Here is an 18,609-nt window from a genome sequence, read left to right on the forward strand (position 1 = left end):
GCAGTGCCAGGGACACGAGAAACTATTTATAGAGATTTGCGCAAGTGTCACAAAAAGACATTCATGGTCGAGACACGAAATAAAGCACAATTTTGTGCCATGGACACAAATAAATGAATAAAATGTGACTGTAACACAACTTTCTGTGAGATCATGTTGCAAAGAAATAGTTTTTCTATGGCATCGGTTTGAGATTTGATTATTTCTATACAAAATTCAATATAAAATAATGGTGCTACACGGTGCGATGCACTAAGATGATATTTGGCTGTATGGTTCCATACAGAACCTCCATGTGAGGAACCTTTCTGTTTAACAAAAAAATGAAAAAGGGTTTTTTTGTAATAAAAAAAGGGATTCTTTAGATTATGAAAATGTAAGAAATGGTTCTGAATGATTCTTTGGGGATCCCAAAATTGATTGTCTGTGGCATTACTGTGACAACCCTTTTTTAAGAGTGTATTCATTGAGGCAGTAGTAAAAATCTAGCGTGGTGAATCTGAGACATGATGTTACCAGAGAGAGGAACCGATGAAACGTTCGATTATTTTTCTTGGTGAGAAGAGCTGTGGAGGTCTCGTGTAATATTGCTGTGAAATATATTGGCTTTAAAGCATTGATCAATAGGAGGTCAGTATTTATGGACGTTATTAACTTGTGTCAGTCTTTATCAGATATAATATATTGGTGTCATTAATGTTAAGCTAAATAATGCCGACAGATATACATTAATTACATATATAAAACACAGCAAGCATTGAGTTTTGGGAAGCACTACATTGCATGTTGGAGAGAGAATTGTTTCATGATACACACTGTTGTCTTTAGATATCTCCTTTACTATGTCATGAATACCAAAGATACAATTCCTGTAGCATTGAAGGTTTTGAATGGTTTAATGTTTTGATTAAAATAATTGATATTGGGCAGACCATGTGCTTTTACCCCAACACAGTCTCACGGCAAGTCGTGTTATTGTCACAAAGAAATGTAATGAATGTTTTCGTTTTATTGACACGATTTTATTCCCTTTTCGTGCCTCTGGAGCATGAATGTCTTTTTCATGCCACTCAGCACGAATTTCTATAAATGGTTTTTCGTGTCTGTGCCACGACTTTCTTTGTCGTGTCGTTTTATGTTTTGTTTTCTCATTGTTTTTTCCTATTTTTAAATGATTGTCGTTTGGGGTTAGGTTTAGATTCAGGGTTTGCGTTAGGATGTAATTTTATGTATTGGTTTCTACATGTTTTTCGTCCACTCTTTAAAACTATTCTCGCCTCTAGTTGGGGTTAGAGCTGGGGTTTGGATTAGGAAGTCGCAGAAAGTGATTCTAACCCAAACTCTAAGCGAAAAAACGATGAGAAAACAAAATATTAAATAACACGATAAAGAAAGTCGTGGCACAGACACGAAGGGCCTTTTATGGAGGTTTGTGCTGGGTGGCACGAGGGAGACGCTTGTGCTCCGGAGGCACGAACGACAGCGGAAAATTGCACTGTAAAAAATTTGCTGTAATTATGCAGCTGGCTGCCAGTAACTTACTGTAGAAGATAAAGACTGAAAATGTTTAATGTTCATTTAACTTTGTTATTGTCACAAAAAATGTGATTAATGTTTTTGTTTTATTAAAACGATTTTCTGCTGTTTTTCATTTCTATAAATTGTTTTTATGTGTCTGTGCCATGACTTTCTTTACCGTGTGATTTTTTATTTTGTTTTCTCATTGTTTTTTCCTATTTTTAAATCATTGTCGCTTGGGGTTAGGGTTAGATTCGGGGTTTGCGTTAGGATGTAATTTAATGCATTGGTTTCTACATGTTTTCGCCTGCTTTTAAAACTATTCTCACCTGTAGTTGGGGTTAGAGTTGGGGTTTATGTTAGGAAGTTGCAGAAAGTGATTCTAACCCAAACCCCACACTGAAAAAAACAACTTGTAAAATTTACTTTAAAAAATCCTCATAACAATTTGCATGAACTTTTTTAAGTAAAATTTACTGCTTTTTATAAGTAAAACTTACCTACTAAAATCAAATAAAATTTACTTAAAATTTCACGATAGAACATATGTTAAATAATTAATTATATGTTACTTAATTATTTTATTTAGAAGTTAGATTTATTTTAATCGTTTAGGAGCAATCATTGAAGCATTGCTGTCCTTATAATATTAAATAAATCGTATTTTCTGTTTGTTATTTTCTTTAACATATTCCTATGGACCTAGTTATTTTTAGTATTATAAATGGCATTATAACACAAAATTCATGACTGACAACAAGTCAGTCATTGAATAAACTTGATTCGGAACAGAAACGCACACAAACTGTTTTTTTGACATGCATTATCAGCACTGTGGAGAGAATTACAATACAATGTTCTGAACAGGGTTCATGTACAGAAACACTGATCACCTGAACGGTGGCTTCACAAAATTATTATTTACAACAAAACAACATCAATAATATAAGAGCTTAAACCTTTATGACATTTTGCTAACAAATATTTAAGTAGTTAAAGTTCTAATCAGTTCTTATTCTGTGATAAACCTTAAAAAATAAAAATATTCAGGCGCAAAGAATTGTGGGTATTCCTTACAACATGTGCAAATAAATGTAAGTAAATTTTACTTAGATTTGTTTAATTTAATGAATTTAATATTTTTAAGTAAAAAGAACTAAGATTTTTTACTTGAATCTGCTAAAGTTTTTGATTAAAATTTACTTAATTATTTTAGGACTATGTGCAGTGACTATAAAACAGTTAAATAATACAAGAAAATATCTAATAAGACTTACTATTCCCAAACAGTTCATTTTTACATGAATTAATTGTGTATTTATCATCATTTTACTTAGGAAAATCTAGTTCTCAATAAATGTTAATATTATTATGTAGAAATTATGAGAGTTAATCTAATAAATATTACTACACCAAAAAGTTAGTTTTTTCAGTGCAAGCGAAAATGGTAAAAAAAATAGGAAAAAACGATGAGAAGCAAAATATGAAATAACACGATAAAGAAAGTCGTTGCACAGACACGGAAAACCATTTGTAGAAATTTGTGCTGGGTTCCACGAGAAAGATGTTTGTGTTCCAGAGACATGAAAAACAATGGAAAATTGTGTCAATGAATCAAAAACATTAATAAAAAATTTTCGTGACAACAACACGAATTGCCGTGAGACTGGGTTGTTTATCCTTATACAGTAGCCATTATAAAACTAATGAAACTTTAGTAATGCGATTAATTAAGGTCCACAAAATACTTCTGTGTTTTTTTTCTTACTGAAGAATCTCCGTTTAGTTGTTAAAATATCTGATAGGATTTAATAGCAGACTAATTACACAGATATCTTGTTTTCAATCCAATCGAGAACCAACGTGGCTGTTATCTCTGCAACAATTAAACTAAAGCATCTGTTCTGTTTTTCACTATAAGGGCTGTTGGGAAAAGTGCGCATTAGTGCTTTTTAGTTTCAGTTTGAACAAAGACAAAATTACAAGGAAATTTTAGCTCACCTCTCTGACTGTTTGGCCTTTTCACTGCCTGTGATGACACAAATTAAATGTCAGATTTTCGTGTCCACTAAGCAACTCTCAAAACAAAAAGAAAGGTTTTAGCTTATTTGTGACCTAGTTTGTGAAAACCCAGCTGAAGTGGGGGGCATAAAATCATTGTACATAATATAAAGAACATTTTATTTATTTTTTTTAACATTGACTGCAGGTTATGTCAAAGATTGAAATCAATGTGAAATTAAACTTTTAATGCTCCCAATCTCAAAATTATGCAACTTTAGCCTGGATTTCAGAGACAAGTTGTTGATATGCTTTTGGTGCACTTCCATTCTTTTATTTATTTCAGAATGGACAGTTTGTATTATGTATCATGTCCTAAAATATTCCTCTAATCAAAGAGTGTAATTTGAAACTTTATAAAGAAAAAAAATAATTGTTTAGTGAACATGAGAAATTAGATTTCATTTTAAAATTCAGTGGGAGACAATACACTCCAGACCAGCATAGTTGTTCATTGTAAAATAAGACACATATGGGATTCATCTATTTATCTGTACAGTTATTGACTTGTCTTCCTCATATATTAAATAAAACTGTTACAATCTGCAAGACTTTAATAAATAATAATTATTATTATTATTATTAAGACAGTGAGGCATCTCTATACATAAAGTACAGTAAATATTATCTGTGTATGATCAGATTCTTTTGTTTACTCCCCAGTTCTGGTTTTGACGATACAGTAAACATGATTGGAGACTCAAGTCCAAAAACCTTCATTTATTTATTTATTTTTTAATCCTTTATAACGTATATGTAACATCTTGACTTGACATTGAATATGGCTCACAAATAATACAGTAAATAATCTCACTAATATAATTAGATAATATAAACAACATTAAAATACATCTTTGTAATAGACACACACTTATTTACTTAAAAGAGCTATGGTGCTATATGTTTAGAAGCTTTTAAGTGCTGTTTCATTCTTATGCATTTACTCAAGTAAAGTTACATAGTGAAACTGTTTGTCAAATACTGTAAAATATGAAATACAATTCAATTCTACAGAGATCCCTGTGCTTTTTACTCTGTTTCAAGCAATTCTCTATGCTGTTGTGTAGCTTTATGATCACCAATCAATCAAAATGTAAGTTTTTGAATATCTACACTTTAAAAATATCGGGTTATTTTCAACCCAGAGCTGATTGAAGGGGGACAAACCTAATCTTTAGGTTTAACTGACCCAATGGGTTAGAACAACCCAGCATTTTGGGTCGAAGCGAGGATATACACTCTAAATAATTCTGGGTTGTTTTAGCCAATGACTGGATTAGATTTCTAGGTTAATTTAAACCAACAGTTGGGTTTGTGCTTATTTCACCGGACCATGGCTTGAAAAAAAACAGCATTTTCTAAAGCATATGTGTACCAAATTTTTGTTTAAAATATATAAGCACTTAAGACCTTCAGTTACTCTCACCTTTGCAGATCAAATATTTTTAGGACATCATTCTGCACTTCAATTTCTCATTAAATATCAGTCTAAGGTAAAGTAAACAGAGGGGCCACTAAATATGCCCCGTCCTGACTTACTGTGTTAGTGGAAATTACATTAATGCATCAACCAAAGCTGCGTATTTCAGGTCTTTAGTGTGGTGCTTCAAGGCACTTCAGTGGGTCTTTAATAAGATTTGTACTCACTGAAATTACTGGAATTGCCACCTATGTATGTGTGGTTACATTGAAGAGCATTTGTTTAAAATTATAAATGAAATTGTAAACACAATTGAGATAATACGTCAATTAAATGAAGAGATAATATACGTATATGAGGAAGACCTCATTGATTAAAATATAATCTCTTGAATGGAATATGGAGAGCTTAATCAAATTAAGAATTATTAATGAAGTTAGAGAAGAAGATGTAGATGAAGTTTTAATCACATTGGGTGAAATGAAGATGTTTAGATCAAAGCTTGGAGAAGTCAGTTAGTGGCTGGTGCTAATGTAATCTTACATTTAGATTGCATGACGGACACAGCCAATATACTGTTATGGTTAATATGAGTTTTTATCAATAATACATAAGACTAGATGTATCCTAGTATCCTAAAATCACACTTCACAAATCTTCACAAATCACAATCTCTTAATTCTGCCACGTGGTCTATATGAAGAGCTTAGATGCAAAACCCTCTAAGTGCTTCTGATATGTTTTATTGTAAATGAGCATTTTTATCAAACTTTTAATAGATTCTGCCAACAAACCAATATTTCTAAATGGACTGAGGTCGGGATTAAGCTTATTTTAAGCAAATGTATTTGATGTACTTATAATAATAATACAGCCAAGAGCATTCAGTTAATAACATTATATAATTTTTGACAGAGGGGGAGTTTAGAGGCTTTTGCATCTGAGCTCCTCATATATTATTACATTGGATGTTGTGAGTTACCATTTTATAAAGTGTTTATGTTAGAAAGGCTCATTTTCCAGCTCCCCTACAGTTAAACATCTGAGTTTTACTGTTTTGGAATCCATTCAGCCTATCTTTGGGTCTGGCGGTACCACTTTTAGCAAAGCTTAGCATAATTCATTGGATCTGATTAGACCATTAGCATCGCGCTCAAAAATGACCAAAACGTTTTTTTTTTTACTTGACTCTTCTGTAGTTACATCGTGTACTAAGACTGATGGAAAATTAAAAGTTGCGATTTTCTAGGCCGATATGGCTAGGAACTAAACTCTCATTCTGGCATAATAATCAAAAACTTTGCTGCCTTAACATGGGTGCAGCAAGCGCAATGATATTACGCAGTGCAGAAAATATTCCCGGCTGCAACTCCCAACTACACAAACTTAGTGACGGTCACATTGAAAGCTACCTAGCAGGGGACTATTTGCGGGCACTGCGTAATATCATTGGGCCTGCTGCAGCCATGTTGCTGCAGCAAAGTCCTTGATTGTTACACCAGAATGAGAGTGTAGTTCCTAGCCACATCTGCCTAGAAAATCGCAACTTTTAATTTTCCATCTGTCTTACTACACGATGTAACTACAAAAGAGTCAAGTTTTAAATAGGAAAAATATCAAAACTCTTTGGTCTTTTTTTTGTGTGATGCTAATTGTCTAATCAGATTCAATGAACTACTGTATGCTAAGCTATGCTAAAAGTGGTACCGCCAGTCCCGGAGATCAGCTGAATGGATTCCAAAACAGTAAAAATCAAATGTTTAACTCTAGGGGAGCTGGAAAATGAGCCTATTTTCAAAAAAAAGTGGAGTGTCCCTTTAAAACAGAGAAAGAAAAACAACAGATGCAAGACAAATCAGAGACCCAGAGGTCAGTTAACTTCTCTAAAACAGTACAGCACCATAAAATTGAAATGAGCTTCACAAAGTTCTTCAGTTACGGGTAAATCTTATCCATGTGGGATGTGGATTGGTTGCAGATAAACAATAAAACAATAAATATGTATTATTATCCATATAAGTGTAAAATGTATCAGGTTGTTATTTTAGGTGTTGATGATTGTAAAGAGATAGACATCCAGATTCCTTAAAAAAAAAGTACGGTTTTGTCTTTTTAAACTAAATGTTTAATGTAAAACCCATTATTTCAGTACAAATCTAACTGAAAGTGTCTACTGTATCTTTAAGTATTTAAGGATTACACTCAACACTTTTTTGATTTTATGCTTTTTTTAGAGATTATTGATCACTTGATTGAACTCCGTTTGATCCAGTATAAGAGGACTGTTTAAGTTAACCTATACATTGAATTTACTCTCACAGTCAAAAACCAATAAAGTACAGAGGAAGTGGGTAGAGAGTCGGTTTAATCAATCTTACCAAATTATATTTAGATCCTGCTTCTGTGGGACAGTAAAAATCAATGCTGGAGGAAAATGTACATATACTGTAACTTTTTTTCACTTCTTTGCATGAACACATAAAACATGTAAAACTAAAAATTAAGCATTGGGTAATGTTAAAATGCAGTGGTAGTGTTTACATGAAAAGGTACATTTGATTATACTGTAGAAACACTGAAATCACAAAAGCCGATTTTTTTCATGTTAGAGAGAGATGTTTTGGAAGGGATGATAATGTGGCTTATGTGTTGGCCGCTTATTCAATTTGTTACAGAAATAATGGTTTAAAGTCACGGTTGAATGATTATTCTGTGCTGGTAGATACAGACATGATACCGTACATTTCCTAACAAAGGAAAATATTTCAGAATAGACACAACTAATGCAATGATTAAGATGATAATATTTGGTGGTGAATATGAGATGATACGCAGATGCTATATTGATGTCTGCCACAATGATCTTATTATCCTTATGCCTCATATTTTGGAAGGTACAGGAAAACATGTTGCGAAATTGATATTCATTTTGAATCGTAATCTGTTTATGCATATATTAATCCAATCACCACGGTTTACCCTTGAGTGTATGACCTGTCTGATATATCTTAGTCTGCATTAACATTCATTGGAAATGGCTGTGTCTATAGCTCCTGTTGCTTCTAAATTGAATATATTGCATTTGTCTGTGAAATAGGATGCGGCCATAGGCAAAATAAATGATTTTTGGTGTATATGTGTAATAATCCTGTATAAAGGCTTTGTTTAATTTCATTGGTGAAATCAAAACCGCTCGTTTTATTTACTTAACATTCAATTACCGTATTAAGTGCACTTTCGATCTATACAAGTTAACTAACATTTCATCTTTCCACTACATCCCTTGCATGAAAACGGAAACACGGTTGTTCTGAATAGCAAATGTGAAGCCATAACGCAATAATGGAGACCTTGGTTTGATCTGTACAGATCTCATACTTTCTAAAATGTATTTTGTTTCACATGAAACCGAATTAGTCTTGTTATCAGTAACGTATCCATTCATTTCAGGGTGCAATAAGAATAATTCGCAAACAATTTCATTCTCGGGCTCAAGCAAAGTTTTAACAGTTGCATGCAATATTTACAATAGCAATCCTTCTGTCTTTCCTGCACCAATAACCGGCACGCAGCTGGGTCACCGAAAACTTCAATGCAAGTCAATAACCCTCATACCAGGTCTTAGTAAACCAAAAGTGAGCGGTTTGAGGTCAGATGTTAAATGCAGACTCCAGTCTTTTGTCCATGTCCGTTGGTCACAGCTGCCGTGCTCTTTTTGATGGATGTCATGCGAATGGCAGTGGTGCTCTGGAGGTAACTGCTGTTGCGCTCTTGTAATTTGCGACGTCTGCACATCAGCTGGTTGTTGAAGTGCCTGCGGAAGCTCTCGCTCAGCAGGTACAGGGCGAAAGGGTTCACGCAGGAACTGGAGAAACTCAACACGCGCGCCACCAGCGTGAGGATGAGGTGTGACAGCGATGAGTCGATTTGCAGATAGTTGAAGGAGCGGTACATGTAGAGAACGTGGTTAGGGAACCAGCACAACGCGAAGAGGCCCACAAACACCAGGACAATCTTGGCTAGACGCTTTCTGGTTTCCGTCTTTGAAAAGATAAGAAAAATATGACTGATGAGACCGGTCAATAAAGCATGAGGCGCATACTAGATGTGTAAAAAGTCAATAAACAGGCATGCAAGGTCAGCAGTTGAGTTGTTGCTCTGAACGCCCCCAAAGATTGATTGTCATACTGGAATCTATTTGTTCTTGCAGACCATGAATGTGTTGTGGTTTGCAATTCCTGTTTTACTCGTATTGGTTTGTGCTTTTCATGTTGATTCAGATTTACTTTTTTTTTCATTATTTATATATCAAAAGCAACTTTTAATTCTTTCAAGGTCCACCTTTTATGTGTGTTTGCATGTTCAAATAAATGTAAGATGCATGCCTTGAACAACATTTGATGTCTTTTAAGTGTAAAATGTCTCTTTTTACACTTGAAATGCATATTTATCCATAACAGAGAAAGATTAAAGGAGTAATAAATAAATGTGGATGTGTGGTGTCAGGCCCAGGAGAAAGTTAAGAATGCAATGAAACAGCTCGGGAGAGAGAATATTAACAAGAATATCTGTCATCCTTAAGGACTCTTGGCACAATGTTAAACTGGCTATTTACAGCCCAGCGAAAGATAAAATACTATGTAAGAACAGTCAATGAAGAGGTTCCCTCAGTTCAGGTGAGACTAAAATATTTATGGATTGGTGTTTGGTTGAAGGAAACTCATCATCGATCTGCATTAAATGACTAATGCCACTTTACAGAGCAGCTGTTATTTCATTGAAAGATGGAGAGTTCTGGTTCTGGATGCTGATTGGTCACATTTGGCATATAATTTGTTCTGTTGCATGTTGTAGGAAAGTTGTTACTGTTTATATGGATTGTATCTGTCTTAAGTCTTAGGCGTATTTGTAGCAATAGCCAAAAATGCATTGCATTTGTCAAAATGATGGACTTTTCTCTTATGCCAAAAATTAGGGAAAGATCATGTTCCATGAAAATATTTAGTACATTTTCTACCGTTTATATAAAAACGGTACTTTTTATTTTATGAGTGGACTTTTAAAAACTTTTATTTTGTGAGTGGATGCAATTGCTAAGGACTTAATTTAGACAAATTTAAAGGCAATTTTCTCAATATTTTTGGCACCCTCAGATTCCATATTTTCAAGTAGTGGTAGGGATTGACATTAACATGCGAAATACAGGTAGATTTCTGCTGTGGTGGGGGGGGGGGGGTAAGTCAGAAATCCCACTAACCACTTTGGCAGGTTGAATATATATATATATATATATATATATATATATATATATATATATATATATATATATATATATTTCTCATTAATGCAATTATCTAATCAACCAATCACATAGAGACAGAGCGCAGCGCGTCATAACCTGAAAACCACGCCCAATCCAACCGTCTCCATTTACTTTGTATTGCGAGAGGCCGCCTCCTTGTCATTTCTGGCATATAAAAAAAACTGAATAATGCCTAAAAGCTGCTGTGTGACAATATGTACAGCTAATAAGCCAACGAACCCAGAAATAAGTTTTTATAAGCTGTCGAGCTGTAAAACTCAGCCTTTGAGGAGAAAAAAGTGGATCGCCGACTACGTTTCCCCTAGTGGATGCAGTTTCGTTAATAGTAGTACAATGAAAAGTTGCCTGTTTCCACTTTTGTGTCTTTAAACGCTTGTTTTTTTTAAGGTCGACAGCTTATACATACTTATATATTTTTATAAGCTGTCGAGCTCAAAAAACGAGCGTTTACAGACACAAAAGTGACAATCCAGTCTGATGGATTTGTGAATGCACAGGATGCAGTCTGAGCGCATACATGCACACTGAAAGATAAAGCAATTGCATGAAAGTGATTGAAGAGATTTAAAGTGTGTGCACACTTTCTGGGTAAGAGAGGAGATTCATATGTGCACACGTTTTGTCCGAAGTCAAGGGAAACAGAGAGGTTCGCACATCATATATAAGCTACTTTGAGGAACAATAATGACCTCTCAACATTTGTCAGTAAAAGAGCGCCTTGAATTCTTAAATCACTTTTAACAGAAACCATGATCAAGCTTATAAAATAAAATCTGCATAAACAAGTTGACAGTAAAATTCATGTACATGTCTTCTTGACAGTATTTACTACTGTTGTTAATAAATATTTAAAGTGTTTTTGTGTTTATCTTTTCAGTTAATCTTATACACCCTTGCACCACTTTTATATATACAAGTTAATCTATTTTTTGCCTTACTAGCATGTTTTTCATGCACCTAAATATATGATATGATCTATACTGATACCAGCTAATAAATGTAGTCTTAATTTGGGTGGTCAATCTGCATTTGAAAGTCAATCTGCATCTAATTTAGCTAAATGAAGTAAAATTACTCAAATTAAAGTCATTTTAGGATGCCAAAGTCACGTTTAATCCTATAAAATGTATTTTACCAACAACAAAATTGTGGCCAGTAAAATGCTAAGTCTCTGTTAACTGGAAAACAACTAGCCACTTTGGCTGGTGAGCAATAAAGTTAATGTCAAGGCCTGATTGTATCTCTGACAAATAATGTCCTTTCCAAAAGGCCACAAATCAATGAAAGCTTATTTATTCAACTTTAAGATGATGTATAAATCTCAATTTAAAAAAAATTGACCCTTATAATTGGTTTTGTGGTTACAAATTGTATTTCCAGGCTGCCTTGTCATCATTGTTGTAAACACTGCCAAAAAAATGGTCCCTGGCTGTCACTGGGGCGGTACCCTTTCAAAGAGTATACCTTTGCGCCTAAAGAGTTCATATTATTTCCCCAAGGTACATATTGGTACCAAACATATCTGTACCTAAATGGTATATAAGGACCTTTTTAATGGTGCCCCAGTGACAGCTCGAGACTATTTGATATATGTAATATCTTTTACATGTTAAAATATTTTTTTTCCTATCCCAGACAATCCATTATCACGAAATTACGTACCTAAAGTCACGTAAATTTGTGATTTTTTTCCGTGACACTTACACGTCACGCATTTCTGTTTGCGTGTCGCTGTCGCGTGTTTGTTGCTCAGCTGTTTTGTTTTGTTTTCTTGCCATTGTCACTTCGGTGTAGGGTTAGATTTACATAAAATGACATCCTTACCCAAAACCAACTCTAACCTTAAGCCAGGCGACAATGGTTTAAAAATCATAAAATATAAAATAATAAATCATGAAAAAAGTTATAAACCAATACTTAAAGTGACTTCCTAAAGCAAACACCAAATCTAACCCTAAACCGAAGCGTCAGTGGTTTGAAAATAGGACAAAACAGTTGAGTAACAAATTCGTGACAATGACACGTAAACAGAAATGCATGACATGTTCACGCAAAAAGGCGGAAAAACATATCAGTGTCACGGAAAAGACTCACAAATTTACGTGACTATAGGTACATAATTTCGTGATACAGGGTTGAAATATTGGTATCTCTAAGGTGCACGCTGGTACCTTAGATGTACACACTGAAAAAAATACGATTTGCATTCTGCCAATGTAATCATCACACTGAAGCTCTCACCTGTCTTTTGGAGTGCTCGCTAATCTCGCCAGGCATATCATGAGCACTCTTGATAAGTGTCTTTGCGATGTGATCGTAGTAGACAGAGATAATGCTCAGAGGAATGAGAAAGTAGACCAGGAAAATCATAATTGCGTGAATCTTGGGGTGCATCTCATTGGAAAGTGGATACGGCATACAGGCGGTGAACGTCGTGTTCTTGTATTGCATGTGAACCACTTGCGAGAAGACAGCCTCGGGTACAGCCAGCAGCACTGAGACGATCCATATAGCGATGGCCTTCAGACAGGTCCAGAATACTGCACCGGAGCTCTGGATGTCCATAGGGTTCACAATAGCTTTGTGTCTAAGGGGAACATATGAGAAGAATTGTCGTCACAGATTGCTGTTCCTTTCATCCAGGTTGTGGCTGGATGAAAGGGAAAATTGGCTTGTTTATCATCAATTTATATTGTCATTGCTAGGGGGAAAACACCATGGCCTCTTATCTTAAGTCAGAATTGATTCTATGCTAAGGTTTATCCTTGAGGTTCTGCGAAGATTTGTATTGAGGGATTTTATATCACACCTGGTTGTGGGACTTTTATTGCTATGTTATGAATGAAATGACAACAGTTTTGAAAGTAAAGACAAAAAGAAGGCTGAAATAATTTTTTACATCTTAGTTTCTGTTGTTTCAGTTTCATTCCATGACTAACATGTATGTAGCGCCCGTCATGTGTGTGGTTCATAATTTTGAAAATATGTGTTCTGCGCATCGAGTGAACATATGTGCATCACGTGTCTTGTCAAAATAAGTGCCTGCTGCAGACGCGTCTAAAGGGTTTATGATTAAAGAGACGCTCGCGTTTGCCAGATACTTGCATAATCTCATGCGTAATCAGAGTTTACTGGAAGTGTCTTGCATGTATTTTGTGAACGTGAGCGTCTCTTTTATCTTAAACGGTTTTGACGCGTGTGCAGCAGGCACTTATTTTGACAAAACACGTGATGCACATGGTTCACGCAATAAACACATATTTTGAAAACACGAGCAACACACATGATACTCCAAACACATATTTTGAATTTGCGCCCCTCGGAAGAGCAGTCATGAGCCGCCACTAAAATTACTGTAAAATTCTAGGGATACATTTTCATTATTAGATGAGCTTATTATGTTAATTTGTTATATTATTGTTTATATTAAAAAAAGCATGATGTTCCCTAAAAAAGCTTTAGGGACTCTCTAAATTATTAAAAAAAGCTTTTTTATTGTTTTACTTTAAAATTTCAAGTCATTTGGAATATATTAACTAATGTTTACTTTTAAAAATAGTATCAGTACATAACACTTTCTATTTTAGCATTAGGACTAGGATATGTTATTTATGTACTTTAGGGTTGAATTCTGTTCATTTGCAAACTTGTTTTTGTGAAAAATAATCATAAAATTCAGTGAGCATACAGTATGTAACTGCAGATTTTCTTAACATTTTGTTCTTTTACATTTTTTGCATCATCCATGCTAAATAAAATATGAAACATTTTCGTAAACATGAAAAATGTACGCTGGAGTTTGAAAATACCAACTCCAAAACTATTTCAAAGTTATAAATGCATCATCTCCATGTTGATCACTTCCAAAAAAACCGTCTGTCAGTGTCTAGCTGTCTTCATCAGTAAGGTAAATCTCATATGACTTTATCCTCACCCTGACTTCTCTGCTCCACCATGCTGCACTGATAAGCTTGCTCTTTCCTCTCACAATGAACACAAACCACCCACCCTGAGGCAAGGGTCAGTGGAGGACCACCACCATTACGGCTTGGTTTCTCAAGACAGAGCTGAGCGTATGAAATAACTGACATTCAGATGTGCTTGATTCAATGATTGTATGTCACACTTGACTGTGAATGTTAAATAAGCATTAATCAGATTACAGTCAACATTCATTTACGTTTATAGAATTTGGTTGATGCCTTAATCCAAAGCAATTTCATACAAAGTGCATTCAAGCACAGGACAGAGCTTATTATTTTACTATTCGGGTGATTCTCACGAAAGCATTGAAACACCACGGCACTAATGATTTTAGCTTTAAAATGTGTAATATAGTAACATTAAAAAGCATCAGAATTAACACAATACTGTGTTCTACCTTGCACAATGTGTGATTTCAACATAAGAATTTATAATTGTAAATTTTATTTAATTTTCTGCTGAAATTCTCATTACCGCAATGTGTCCGGCTGTGTTTGAACATGCGTTATGTTGTAATTTAATCAAATTAACACAAAAATATTAAGAAAAAAATAAATGGATGTTTTGCTAGACTACTTTAGATGACAGAAAAAATATTTACTGAATATTCATGTATAATAATAATGAAGAAAAATTAGGAAAATGATGTGTCCATGCCTGATGTTCTCATCCTCCGCAACACTTTTTGAGAACAGATTAAGCACACATACAGAATTTTAATAAAGTTTGATTTTAAGTGACCAAGCACATGGACCAGTTACTTCAAGATGGCTACCAGGTAAGATCATTTTTTACAGTTAATTTGAAATATTGTCTTGTTAGAATGCTTACACGACATTTTGATTATCATTACCGCAACAGATGCTTATTAAATGTTAATTTAATTAATAGAAGGTTTGTCATGTCATTTTGAAAATATGTCAGTGTTGATGTCTTCTGACTGTTGCGGTAATGAGATTTTTTAGGACTAATTTTTTAAATTATGTTACAAAAAGTGTTAAATGATAAGTAAAAGTTTTTAAATTAATGTTCCCATTTATTTCAGACTTTGTTTTTCAATGTCTGGTGGGAAAAAAAGTAAATTTAAGCAATTTTTACATTTTCATGCTTGACATGTTTGAAACCAAGTTTTCGTGAGAATCACCCATTCACATTGATTACATTAAGCATTACAATTCTCTTTTTAGGAAAGGTACTGTTAAGGTAGACTTCAAATCAATAAAAGAAATGTGATTGGACCCCAGGGTCTTAATGACTGTGGCATAAATGAACTTTTAGGTGCTCTGAACAACAAACAGATCGTTGAGAAGAAACACAAATCAGACTTGAAAAGGTCATTTCTTTTAGTCAAGCCCCCTTAGCATTAAGTAAGTATAGGACAGATATAACACTGCTCATCTTCACCACAGAGACCCATGAATTATAAATATTTATTTCACAGACATGCAACCAAAAATGAGACTGTCGAAATTAATAATATTGGGTTGTCAATCATCATTTAGGATTTGATGCACTACAATCTGGAAAGGAAAATCTGCAGATACTACAAACTTTCAGGTGCCTTTTCAAAATTAAAAAATTATTAAAATGTTTAGGAATTATGAGCATGATATGTTTTGAAATAAGCAATAGTCTTTAACATTGTAACGTATCTCTACCACTGATGTGTCTCTTTCATTTACAGCAGCCTTTCGGTTATGAAAGCACTACATTTCTTTAATAAAATTCTCTGCGGTGTAAATAAATCAGAATAATGATGTCCAGGGCAGGCTCTAAAGATATATCCTAGCCTTCAAAACAATATTTATACGTATGAAAAAAAATCAAAACAACAGCCTAATAAATGATTCATTATTTGTGGTCAAGCACACCTAACACCATCCAGAGCTGCATTTTTCATGCTGGGAAATCTGACTTTGAGCCATGGATCAGATTTAAAATAAAACCTCTGTAGGCTGTTCAATGCCAAGTCCAGTAATACCTAAAGCTTAAGATTATTTTTTTCGGTGAATGAAAGTATTTGCATGGGCTACAGGTGCTACAATCTTAATTATAAAGGTGCTTGAAGGGTTAAGTGATGCCATTGAGGAAGACATAAGGAAGAGCTTTAAATGAAAGGTGTCATTTCTTTCTCATCTTTTATAGTCTGTAAAACCTTTCTCCACTACAAAGATCATTGTGTGCAACATAAAGGTTCTGTATGTTAAAGGTTCTTGATGGAACCACACAGCCTGACAAGGAACCTGTGTTGATATGGAATTGTGCACTGCTTATAAGAAAATAATTAACAGACATAACCATCTCACAAGTGATTTTACGTTATAATATATATACATTTATATACTTTGTTGAGTGGTATAGTGCCAGCAGTTCATTCTTGATTTCATTTCTTGCCTTACCTGTCTGCGCTCAGTGCCGTGAGAGTAAAGACAGAGACTCCGACCGAGGTGTCCTGAATCACCGGAATCATCTTACAAGCCACGGTCCCGAAGATCCACTCCTCGTAAAAATACCGGAACGCGTCCACCGGCACGCAAGTGACCAAAAGCAAAATATCTCCAACGGCCAAGCTAGAAATGAATATGTTGGGGACGCTTCGCATCGCGCTGGTGGTGATGAATATTTTCACTAGTGTGATGTTGCCCAACAAACCAATCGTTATTATAAGTATGTACACCGACGGTATAACGCATCGGATGATGAAATGTACCGTTTCCCCTTCATCTGACATCCTAACGTCTGTGGAGTTTTCATAGATTGAGCTATTCTCAGAGAAGGAGATGTTCTTCAAAGTGTTATCCATATTTCGGTTTAGTGGTTTAAAATGAAAGAAGTTGACGAAAAGGGTCTTCAAAGTTTCCCCGCGTGGGAGAGAGGCGCTGTCCGACAAACTTGGTGCTGAAATGAGCGTCGCATCCAGCTGCCTAAAGTTGACTGCCTTCTTTGACAGACAGGAGCAAAAAGAGGGGAGGGGGAACACCTCAATGCGCACAGTGTTACAGAGAGCAGAACCAAGAGCTCAGTCAGCATCTATCTATCTATCTATCTATCTATCTATCTATCTATCTATCTATCTATCTATCTATCTATCTATCTATCTATCTATCTATCTATCTATCTATCTTTGCGCATTTTATCAAGGTATCTTCGTATGACCTTTGCGCTGCGTACGCAGTTCTCTACCAACTGAGCTACAGAAATCCATCCATGTTATACTGGTTTTAAATTGTTTTTCTGAATGAATTTCAACACATGTATTTTTATAAATAGTACTGAAATAGTACTGAAAGGGTTCATATTTGTGTTATGGCCTGCAGTCTTTCAACGTCAATGGCTCAAAAAGGGATTTTTTCATGGACTTTCAGGTTCTGCTTTTGTCCTCACTCTTATCGGGGATCGACTGGAGCTCTTTCACACAGGGGGATTTACTGAGGAAAGAATTCCAATAAATACGTAATCAGGAAACCAGCTGGGTCTGGACAATTGGATTGGGAAAACAGGTGTTTGTGTGAAAGAAAAAAGAGGCTCCTTTGCAAACATCTGGAACATTACGCTGTACAGAATAGAGTAATAAATAATTGTGGTTATTTTATCATCAAATAGTTATGTTTTCATTCTAATCTGCTTGTTTTAAAATTCTCAAAACAGACAAAACAGAGCAACAGACATTAGTCTAATTGAAAGTGTCTGATCAAGGTTTTAAGTTCTCGAAATTGGATATTCAGTTGGAAATGTTTTATCCTGGTGTCAGGTTACAATATTAAAATATATTTAAACATATTTTAATACACAAATAATTTATAGCAAATGCCTTATTTTGGTCTGTATTGCCTGATTTCGCTCTCTACATTATTGCCTGATGCATCTAAATATTTTTGAAACTCTCACTGCTAGCCACTTATTCAGGAATGATGGAGTGTTTTTCCCATTGAGTTCTAACAGCTCAACCAAGGTAACAATCAAATTCCCAACATGACATGAGCCTCGGGCTATAATATGTTTCGGACTACAAATGTTTCAATACAAATGCATCAAACGTCTATCTTACAATGTCACTCTTTTTGTCTCTCTAGAAATGTATGTTGACATTGTATACATGATCATTTACTCTTGTACTTACTTCCCACATTATTTTGTGTTTTGTTCTGATCTTAAACACCATTACCCTGCATTTATTTGTGTGCATTTTTAAATTTGCAAAAATAAAATGTTTTCTGTTGATGTAACTGTTGCGTCTGGTAAGGTCGTAATTGTTACTGGCATGCAGCGCGTGGTAATTTCATATGTTGATTTAGTGACCTCT

At 34.7% G+C, this 18,609-nt stretch overlaps 1 protein-coding gene across 1 annotated transcript; it reads right to left on the reverse strand.

The window, feature by feature from the left end:
• Positions 1-7,208: 7,208 nt before the first annotated feature.
• Positions 7,209-17,475, reverse strand: nmbr (neuromedin B receptor). Its single transcript, XM_055185275.2, has 3 exons — positions 16,706-17,475; positions 12,564-12,909; positions 7,209-9,040 (listed from the first exon to the last, which is right to left on the reverse strand). The coding sequence occupies exons 1-3, from the start codon at positions 17,107-17,109 to the stop codon at positions 8,657-8,659; spliced, it is 1,134 nt and encodes a 377-aa protein (XP_055041250.2). The 5' UTR covers positions 17,110-17,475; the 3' UTR covers positions 7,209-8,656.
• Positions 17,476-18,609: the final 1,134 nt, after the last annotated feature.

This window comes from Misgurnus anguillicaudatus, chromosome 18 (assembly GCF_027580225.2).
Source record: "Misgurnus anguillicaudatus chromosome 18, ASM2758022v2, whole genome shotgun sequence".
NCBI classification, from domain to species: Eukaryota; Metazoa; Chordata; class Actinopteri; order Cypriniformes; family Cobitidae; genus Misgurnus; species Misgurnus anguillicaudatus.